Raw genomic sequence first — 10113 nt, 5'->3', positions numbered from 1 at the left:
TGCCTGGGGTTGTAGCTTAATGCATCTTTCAGCAGCTGCTGAAAATACCTGTTCTGCCCCCAAAAAAACTTTTAATTAAAAGCCTTTTTGACTTGGAAAGTACTCTCAGGTGCTCTAGGCTCCTGCAGCAGGATTTCTTGGGGCTGTTTCCTGCGGGAGATTCTTCTCTTCCCGCTGATGGTGGAGGCTGTGGCAGTGTCCCCATCCCCAGGGTGGCCTCGTGGCCTCCTCTGCCTCGCGGGGAGACCCTCTGCTGTCAGCCCTCTTAGGCAGGGGGGATGTTTTGGAACAAAGCTGCTTCTCACCACCCCCGGGGAAGGATGGGGATGGTCAAGGGATTAGATGAGCCTCCCCGGCAGATTAAATCATCCTGCCCTGAGTGGCTGGGTCAGGCTCTGAGATGGGGACCCTGACAGTGCCAAACCCTGACCGTTAGGCAGGCTCAGCAGGGAGAGCCCCGGGGCTCTAACAGTGCCCTAAACCTGCTGCTGCAGCCTGACTCCTGTCCGCAGGTCTCTAACTGCTGGCTCGTAGGCGAGGGCGTTCTCACACTGCTGAATGCAGCCAGTGGCATCTCCTCAGGCTTCCCACGCTGGCAGCCCGGAGTCACTCCGTCTTTTTTACCAACAGTGGATCTTGCCCCGAGCGCCGGCTCAGCAGAGTATGTGTGTGAGCATCTCGGCCAGCAAGCAGATGTGCTGCGTGTACCCCAAAACGCTGAGGCTCTTAGGCTGGGTGTCGAGCTTTAGAGGGGAGGTGGAGAGGGTGAGTCAACAGGAATTTGGGAGGGCAGGAGCAGGCTGGCTTCGCTTGCATTCTAGTGGGAGTCGGGTAATCAGGGGCTGGAGCAAAATATTGTTAAACTTTAACCTGTTAACCTAGCACAAAGGTCAGGGAAAATAATAGCTGGCTTTCGCGAAGCTGTTAAGCACTTTCAGAATTGCTTTGTACAGAAACTTGGGCCTGGGTTACTGAACTTCCCTTGCCCAGAGTCCGTTCTGCTTGATCGCTTCAACCCCTGGGGCTGGTGCGGGCGCAATGGTTCCCCAGCGTGTGGCGACCCCTGCCCTGGCCAGTGCTGGCCCGAAGTGGCCCGGCACAGCAGGGATGTGCTCTGGGGCATCTCTCCCACGCCCATCTGAGCCCTTCAAATTGTCGTGTCCTTTTCCTGTGAAGATGATGATGTGACAGCTGAGATCTCGCTGCTCTAGGGTCTGCTGTGGGTGCCATGGGCCTTGCTTAGCAAGGGTTGCTCAGACTTAGTCTGAGCCTTTCACTGCTTGCTCGGCTAGGTCTCAAGGAGCGGGGTTTCTGACCCCCCCTAAATCAGAGGGAGACGAGGCCAAGCATCCATCCCGCAGAGCCAAAGGTGGAGGAGGGTGCCTGTGGCCATGAGCATCGCTCCTGTGCTGGCAGCTGGGGCCGCTGGGTGTCCACGGCCCCTCTCCCCGTTGCTGGGAGACGGTGCAGGGGTCCCTTTACAGGATTAATGCTGTTCCGCATTCTTGTTTGATACAAAAAAAAGAGGTTCTGCTGGATTCAGTTGTAAATTCGACCCCAGGAGCACATTGTCTCTCCCCAGCCCCTTTCAAAGAGGATTAGAAGGCATCTATTCTCCAGCACTTACTCTTCTTTCTCCTCCCCTTTCCATTTTCTTGTAGAGGATAAGGTGAAAAACCCAAGCGAAAGCCTGGAAAGCAGCTTGCGTTGGTCGGCGCTGGGTCTCCCGGCCGGCTGGAGCACAGTCCTGTGCCCAGGAGGGATCTGCTCTTTAATGCCAAACTTTCTCTTACCTCTTACCTACATAATCAGCTCCTTGAAATAAGTATTTGCCAGGAAAACAAAACCTGTTGTGTGGTTGTTTTGGTTTGTTTTTTTTTTTTTCCTTTTCATGACCCCAAGAAGACGTTGTTGTTGTTGTTATCTTCCAAGTCATGTGTGCAGGTCACATTCCTTTGGCTGGCCGTGGTCCAGCGGTGGCTGTAGCCTGAGACACAATTCCTGTAAACCACGGCACATAAATGAGGAGCAGGGCTCCTACCTGGAGGAGGAGGCTTGGGGAGCTCCTCTGGCAGGAGCTGGCAGCAGGTTTCCCTTGGGGGGAGGCGGGGGGAGCTTCTCCCTTGCACACAGCAACAGGACTTGGAAAGTATAAAAACCTAATTGATAAAGTTCACTTTTACTGGAGTTTTTTCAGTGGAGCTTAGCGCTCGGGGATGGCATCCCTGGGAGGAGAAGCGGGGCCATTGAGCTCTTGCTTGTGAGCCCCTTCCCGAAAGAGGGGGGTGGGTTTCTTGTGCTGTCACACGCTTCGGGAAGCCACAAAGCTCCTGGCCCCGACAGCTGGGTGACCCTCTGTGCGTGTGCTCGTCCGCAGGTGGCCATCAAATCAATCCGGAAAGACAAAATCAAGGATGAGCAGGACCTTGTGCATATCCGGAGAGAGATTGAGATCATGTCCTCCCTCAACCACCCCCACATCATCGCTGTCCACGAAGGTGAGCCCTCCTCTCCCCTCCTCTCTCCAGCAGCGTTCCCGAGCGGAGCTCTGTGCCGTTGCCTGGGGTGTCCCCACCGCACTGAGCAGCGCCGAGGGGAAATACCTGCTCCAGAAACAGCCGCTTCCCATCCCATCCCCTCCTGCCCGGAGAGGGAAGCCAACTCCAAAAGTTTACTTGGCCTTTTGAAGCTGGAAGCCTCGGCCCTGCTGCCAGCAACAGGCTGTGCTGTGGCCGGGGACCCCGCAAAGCCCAGCACCGTGTGTGACTCCGGCTGTGCTGGAGGCTCTTCCCCAGCCATGGCTTGTGGGAATCTCTGTGGCTCCGCTCTCAGCCTGAGGCAAGAGCTAATCTCAGTACTAGAGTCCTCCTCATTCCCTCCCCTGGGGCACAGGGGAACCAACCGCAGGGTGCTGGGAGAGCTCAGGGTGCCGTTGGGCTCGGCTTTAGGGCCAAGGCTGGGCTTTGCTCCCGGGGTGTCAGGGCAACTCCAACTTTTCTGAAGTTGTAGCTATGACCAGACTTAGAGCAAATCTCCTGCTGGCTTAGTCTTTGCTTAAACACTGAATCCTTTGCCTGCGCACCCGGTGTGCCCCGTGCTCTTCCTCAGGGCTGGCTCTGCCGGGACTCATGGTGCTGGGCCAGCGTGTGGCCGGTGCCTGCGTTATCGCTGCCTCGCTGCCCTGTGGAGGTATCCAGAGTCCTTTTGTCCTCTAAACAAAAGCAAGTGGATTGGCTGTTCCTACGTGGTGTTTGCAAGGACTGAGTCACACTGGCTGCTGGAATTCAAAAATATTGAGGTAGCTTTCTGCAAACAGGAAAAAAATGCTCCATCTCTTGGCTTGAGCTGGAGCAATGGGAATGTACAGAAAAGCCACTTGGCTGTGCCAGCCCGTAGCTCCGTTGCCTTCCCCCTTCGCAAGGCTCTATCCAGCAAAGAATCACGTTCTGTGGCTGCAGAGGCTGCTGGGCTGCCAGCCCCGGTGTCACTGTGGGGTGCAGGTGGATTCTGGCCATCCCTCTCCCACCTGCAGAACTCCCCGACACTTTCTCTTTCGCCCAACGGACTGAGGGCGCGGGGAATGGGGCCGGCAGTGTGGTTAAGTCTGTCAGGGCTCCACCTGCTCATTAAAAGACACGTGCTAACGAGAAGTCCCTTAGCTCCCAGCACCCCTCCTAACACCCTGCGGCTTCCCATCCCCGCGCAGTGTTTGAGAACAGCAGCAAGATCGTCATCGTGATGGAGTACGCCAGCAAGGGGGACCTGTACGACTACATCAGCGAGCGGCAGCGGCTGACGGAGCAGGAGGCGCGTCACTTCTTCCGGCAGGTCGTGTCGGCCATCTACTACTGCCACAAGGTGGGTCGGCACCGTGCGTCCCACCGACCGCCCGGCAGGAGAGCGGCGGGGTCGGCAGGGCCAGCTCCGGGCGGAGGCGCAGCCGTTGGGGCTGGGTGGGGAAGCTCAGCCTGGGCTAGCAGGTGAGGGGAGCTGGTAGCCCTTGGCCTTTCCCGGGAGAGGGGTTCATCCTGCCTCTTATCTGAAGGGTGCGGCAGCCCTCGGGCTTGCGCGGCGGCAGTGCCCCAGCAGCTTTTGGAAAGTTCTCGCCTTGGTTTTCCGCCGCTGCAGTGTGGGACTGAGTAACCCGGCTGGGGAGTTACCAGCTCTGTGCTACCTGCCCTGAGGGAGATGCCTGGCGCTGAAAACCCAGCCCTGGGTCACCTCTCTTGCGCCCTGAAAGGGGTGTAAAGCAGCAGGGACCTGTCCAGGGCTGTGGAAGAGCCGTGTCTGCCCTGGAGGGACCCTCGAGCCCGTGGGTCTCCCTGGGTGATGCTCCAAGGCTGTGCCTGGTCGTGCCTCGGTCCTGCGTGCTCTTGGCAGGCAGGGGGGTTGCAGGGCACCTCCTGAACCCAGAGAAAATTGGGGGTTTGCTTATCCGGGCAGCATCAGGTCCCAGAAAAGCATGGAGCTGTGCCCACCGTGCCCCGGCAGAGCTGGAACCAGCCGCTCTCGGGTTGCGTGACTGGGGAGGGTGCAGGAGCCCAGCTCGGCGCCGGGTGCTGGCGCCGGCACAGGGTGTCACCCAGCACGGGGAGCTGGTAGCACCCATGCCAGGACCTGGTTTACAGCCCGTCCTCATCAACACACCCGGGGTTATTTACTGCTCCTCCGATTGCTGTCACCGTGTGTCCCGTTCGCGTGCTGCTGGGCTGGTGACCGGCAGTGACCTCCCCGTGCTGCCTGACTTTCCCTTCCTCAAACACGCCGTAAGCTAAACCCGGCTCTCCCTTCCCTCGTGCAGAATGGGATCGTTCACAGGGACCTGAAGCTGGAGAACATCCTTCTCGATGCAAACGGGAACATCAAGGTGAGAGGTTTGGCAGAGCCCGGCCACGCTTTGGCTGCCACCCAGCAAAGGGCTCTAAGGGACGCTGCCTGCTGTGGGTGGACTGGAGGTGGCCACAGCACCCCAGTTCCCCCCAGGGCACGTAGTTCTCCGAAGCTCTGGGACTGCTGGCATCAGCCTGCACCGCTCTTTGCCCGGGAGATGGGGGCTCAGAGGACACCTGTACCTGTCCCCCACTCTCTGTGCTGAGCGGGAGAGGCTGCGGAGACAGAGCCTCCGCGCTGCCTACTAAAGCCATAAAGTCTATCTGCCTGCTGCTGATAAGAGGGCAAAGTCTGAACCCTGAGGTCGAAGCAGGATAAGGAAAAGCTCTCCCAGGGAAAGTCCTGGTCCCCGTGCGTGCCAGCCGGGCTGGCTCGGGGGTGTGGGGCAGCTCCCAGCTCCGCTGGCCCCCAGTGATGCTTTTTGCCTCGGCCGGGAGCGCTGCAGCTGCCCCGGGAGGGCACGGCCGCAGCCGGGGATCGGTGATAAAGAGGCTGCGGGGCTTTATCTCTGTAAGGGGTAATTTTCCAATTGGGAGCTTGCAAGCAGGGACTGCTCGCTGAGAGGTGGCAGGTGCAATGAGGATAATGAATGCCTGTGTGCTGGGCGGAGCAGATAGGGAACGAAGCAGCCTGGTGTGGCGGTGAATGACCTGGAGGAGAGCCCAGCAGCTCGCCCTCTAACCACACCTTTGCGGCTGCCTCTGCTCCCAGCGTGGGACTGGAGGGGCAAAGCCGCAGGGCAGCTGCTTGTTGGGAGGGGGAGAGGGGCAGGAGCAGCCTCGGGGGTGGAAAACCAGGCTGCTGCTGCTCCCTGGGGAGGCTGAGGGCACCCAGGACCAGGGGAACGCAGGTTTCAGCCAAGCTCACAGCAGGAGAGCGTGAGGCGGCAATGCTGCTCCACCTGCAAAGCAAAACTCTGCTGCTTGATAACAGCTATAAACATCTCTCTAGATCGCAGACTTTGGCCTCTCCAACGTTTACCAGCAGGACAAACTTCTGCAGACTTACTGCGGCAGCCCTCTCTACGCGTCGCCCGAGATCATCAACGGGAGGCCGTACAAGGGCCCAGAGGTAGGTTGTGCCTCACCCGCTGTTTGGGGGAATGTCTTGATGCCTCTTCCCTCGACCTTGGGAAAGCGCTGACTCTTCTCCCGGTGGAGCATTCCAGGCAGAGCCCTGCCCGCGGGGTTTGGAGTAACAGGTCTCCTAAGACCAAGCACCGCGCGGTCGGTGTGGGGTGGCCGTGGTGGGATGCTGGTCCTGCCCCACGCTCTGTCCTCCCCCATGGCTGCTGCCAGCCCAGGAGCTGCCGCAGAGGCTCTGGTGGGGGGTCCTGCCCAGTTGGGGTGGGGGCCGGGGCAGCCTGGCCCTGTTGCCCCCCTCCAGGCTTGTCCCTCCCTCTGGCAGGTGGACAGCTGGTCCCTGGGCGTCCTCCTCTACATCCTGGTCCACGGCACAATGCCCTTCGATGGCCACGACTACAAGACTCTGGTCAAGCAGATCACGAGCGGGGACTACCGGGAGCCCACGAAGCTGTCAGGTAGACAGACCCCAACCTCCCTGAGCGTTTCCCCCCCGCTCAGCATGTTCCTTTTGGTGCCTGACCTGCCTGTTCCCCAGATGCTTGTGGACTGATCCGGTGGATGCTGATGGTGAACCCGGAGCGCCGTGCCACCATCGAGGACATTGCCACGCACTGGTGGGTGAACTGGGGCTACAAGGTGCCCATTGGGGAGCAAGAGCTGCTGCGGGAGAGCGAATCCCCCCTGGCCACAGTGGCAGAGTGGCTTCGCCGCTCCTCCCGGCCCCTTCTGGAGAACGGCTCCAAGGTGCGATGCTTCTTGAAGCAGCACATCCCCGGCGTGGCCCTGGAGCGGCAGCGCTCCCTCAAGAAGTCCAAGAAGGAGAACGATGTCTCCCACGCGCTGCAGGAGGTGGCCCTGGCCCCAGAGAACCCTTCCAAGTCCATCCTCAAACGGCCCAAGGGCATCTTGAAGAAGAGAAACTCCTGCGAGCAGAAGGTGCCCGGCCCTGGCCCTCCGTTGGCAGTGCCCGTGGGAGAGGCAAAGGGCGAGGATGGTGAGGTGGCCGCTGCAGGTCTCACCCAGATCCTGTCCTCGGGGATGCTGCCTTGCAGCACGGGCAGTGGACCTGTGCCCACGGCCGTGCCCAAGAAGGGAATCCTGAAAAAGCCCTCGACGAGGGAGTCGGGGTATTACTCATCCCTGGAGTGCTGTGAGTCCGGGGATGTCCTGGACGTGGGGAGCTTGGACCTCGAAGGGACTGTGTTTGCTGACAACCCCTCCCCAGAGCAGGGCCCCCAGGGTCTCCCCACCTGCCGGAAAGGCATCCTCAAGCACAACGGCAAGTACTCTTCTAGCAGCATCGAGCCAGAGAGTCCCCCCAGGGAGAGCTTCGGGCGCTTCAGCGAGGTGCCCCTGCCCCAGGCACCCCGCGCCCGCCCATCCAGCGCCGTGAGCGAGGACAGCATCCTCTCCACAGAGTCTTTTGACCAACTCGACCTGCCCGCCCGTGTCCCCCACGGTGGCGGGGGCATGCGGGGCTGTGTCTCTGCTGACAGCCTCCTCCGCCTGGAAGAGGAGGAGGAGAGGGAGGAAGGGCGCAGGTTGCGCCGCTGGACTGTGACCCATTGCCGGAGCCCTCTGGGAGAGAGCAGCTTGTCCCTGGCGGGCTGTGACAATGTCACCGAGGTCTACCGGCGTGCCGTGGCCATCGGCCTGAAGCTGAGCTGAGGGCACCCCTCGGCAGGGCTCCCCGGGGTGGTGTCTGCTGGGGAGGGGGACGACCCCTCCCTGCCCCGGGAGCGTTGGTGCTGCTGAGCCACGTCCCACATATTTATTTTGCATCCTTGTGCCCCTCGGCGGGGAGTGTGGGTGCAGGCAGGGAGGGAGCCGTGGTGGCTGTGGGGCAGCGGTGGGGGGATGCCCCAGGGCCGGGACATTAAATGGACCAAAGCCCCAAGTGATCCAGCCCCATGGAGGGGCTGGGGTGGGGTGTGTGTGTGTATGTCCTAGAGGCTTCTCCCCTCGCAAACAGGCTCATCTCATCTTGGGAGCAAACCAAGGGGTTGGGGGATTTTTTTTTTGTTTGTTTTTTTCCTTTGCACTGTTTTTTGGCTGCACAAGATAACGGATGGGGCAGGTGATATACCTCAAACAAGCTGGAGATGTAGCAGGGTGCTGGTGAGGGGCTGAAAGGTGCTGCCCTGGCTGCTTCCTGCGGGCTGGGCTCTTGGGACATGCTGGCAACGGGGTCCAAACCCCCCAGGCCCCGGCTCTTCCCTCTCCTGTGCTGAGAAACCCAACTGGATTTGGCCAAAAACCCCATCTGAGAACACGTTCTGATGCCAGCAATGGTTTTTCTTAATGTTGAAAAGAAGAAAAAAAAAAAAAGTGCCTTTGGTGAGGCACCGCTTCTTTATTTATTGCCTTTGTCTGATTTTATGTAAAGCTGAGCGGCGCGGGATGTGTTTGGCTCCATAACATCCACCCAGAGGTTTTTCACGGGAGGGTGGAGGTGTCTGGGCTCTTGTCTCATGTGCCCCATTGTTAAAGCTCCGTTGCACTATTACCGTGTGTTCGCTGGCCCTTTCCCTTCTCCAGCGTGTGTGCGTGTGTTGTGTTTTTTTTTCCCCCCCCTCCTTCCTACAAACGGTCTTGAGAACCCAATTAAATTAAAAGCGAATGGGAGTTGTTACCTTGACTGCTGTGCCACTGCAGCTGGGGTGATGGGGAGGTGTGATGGGGTGCTGCTGCCAGGCCCAGCCTGGTGCCTCCTGAGCTCTTTCCCAGCAGAATGGGGCTGAGCACGGCGCTGGGTCTCGCTCGGGTACAGGTGAGCACGAATTTAGTGCAGACGTGTGTCCTGGGGGGGTGTAACACCTCCGTGCAGCCTGCGCTCAGCCTCCTCAGTGCTCCAGGGCTGAGGCTGCTGTGTGGGCTTAAACTGGGTTTAAACTGGTGCCTCCCCCCAGCGCTCCGTGGTGCTGAGCTGCGACTTGGCACATCCCTTAGGCGGGGCTCAGCACCCCCCGGGAGGGGGCCTGGCGGTGGTTTTTTAAGGCTGCGTGACCCAGCGTGGGGGGGCTGGCTGGAGGCAGGACCTGTTCTCGGGGTACCCTGGCCCTGCGGCGTGATGCTGCCATGTGTGCCCCTGGCCCGGGCGGAGCAGAGCCCAACGTTTGGGGGAAGCTGCGAAGGCGACTGAGGAGGACGGACCCGCGGCCCCCACCGCGGGCAGCCCGGCTATCCCAGCTCCTCTCCCAAACTGCTGAGGGGGGGGTGGGTTTAGATTGGTGAAATATCTGCAGGTCGTGGCGGCAGCCGCTCTCTCCTCTCCCGGCGTCCGCAGGTGCCTCCGCTGAGGAAGGCCCACGTGAGGCTCAGCCCCAGCACCCAGAGCTCGGCCGAGCCGTGTGCCACGGGGCTGCCGCCTCTCCAGCCCTTTCCCCCAACGTCCTTTATCCTCTTCACCCAAACCAATTTTTATCGCTCTATAAACCGCTGGAACAATTTCCCGTTTCCAGTTGGGTTAATAAGAGACGTTTCAGGTCTCCTCCGCCGCAGGGCTGCCCGCCAGGAATGCCGACCCTTGTCCCACCAGGATGGAGCTGGAGGGGGGAGCCACGTGCGCTCTGCCCCCCGCCGCGCATTCCCCGCGTGCTTCCCGCGCCATTAAGAAATTCTGGAGCTCTTAAAGCTGCTCCGAGGGCATCGAGCTTAGCCAGGGCAAAGTCCTGGTGCCCTGAGGGCTGCTGAGGTGAGATGGGGGCTGCAGCACCCACGGGACAGGGGGTTATGGAGCATCCCAAGGGGTTTGACTGAGGGACAGAGCCTCCTTTGCGGCAAGTGTCTGTGGGAGCACCCTGGGGGGCTGCGGTCCTGTTTTATTAATGATTCGCAAGAAAATAATTCTTGCGTGCTGGCTTCAGAGCCGGGCTGAGCGCCGGGTGGGCCCCAGGCGGGTGCGAGGCGCACGCTGAGCACCATCACCATGTCCTGGCACCATCACCGTGTCCTGGCCGCCGTCAGCTGCTGTTTGCGCAGGTTTAGGAGCGGTGTCTTGGTCAGCTCAGCCCAGCCCTGGCTTGTGGCAGCCCCCAGTGGAGCCCTTTGCCCACCCTGTCCCGGGCCGCAGCGATGTTCCAAGGGCGGGAGATGCCGCCAGGCGCTGCCAGGGCTGGATGAGCGGGTGACGGAGGCA

At 60.3% G+C, this 10113-nt stretch overlaps 1 protein-coding gene across 1 annotated transcript; it reads left to right on the top strand.

Annotated features, from left to right (window-relative positions):
• The first annotated feature begins 663 nt into the window (after positions 1-663).
• NUAK2 (NUAK family kinase 2) lies at positions 664-8798 on the top strand. The gene is made up of 7 exons (XM_026864101.1): positions 664-765; positions 2198-2498; positions 3707-3858; positions 4802-4867; positions 5842-5961; positions 6298-6430; positions 6511-8798. Exons 1-7 carry the CDS (start codon positions 664-666, stop codon positions 7641-7643), a joined length of 2007 nt encoding a protein of 668 aa, XP_026719902.1. The 3' UTR covers positions 7644-8798.
• Positions 8799-10113: the final 1315 nt, after the last annotated feature.

Source organism: Athene cunicularia (assembly GCF_003259725.1).
Source record: "Athene cunicularia isolate RWA chromosome 26 unlocalized genomic scaffold, athCun1 chr26_part1, whole genome shotgun sequence".
In the NCBI taxonomy this organism is placed as follows: domain Eukaryota; kingdom Metazoa; phylum Chordata; class Aves; order Strigiformes; family Strigidae; genus Athene; species Athene cunicularia.
The sequence above is the reverse complement of the archived record's forward strand: the minus strand, read 5'-3'. Positions and strand labels throughout refer to the sequence as shown.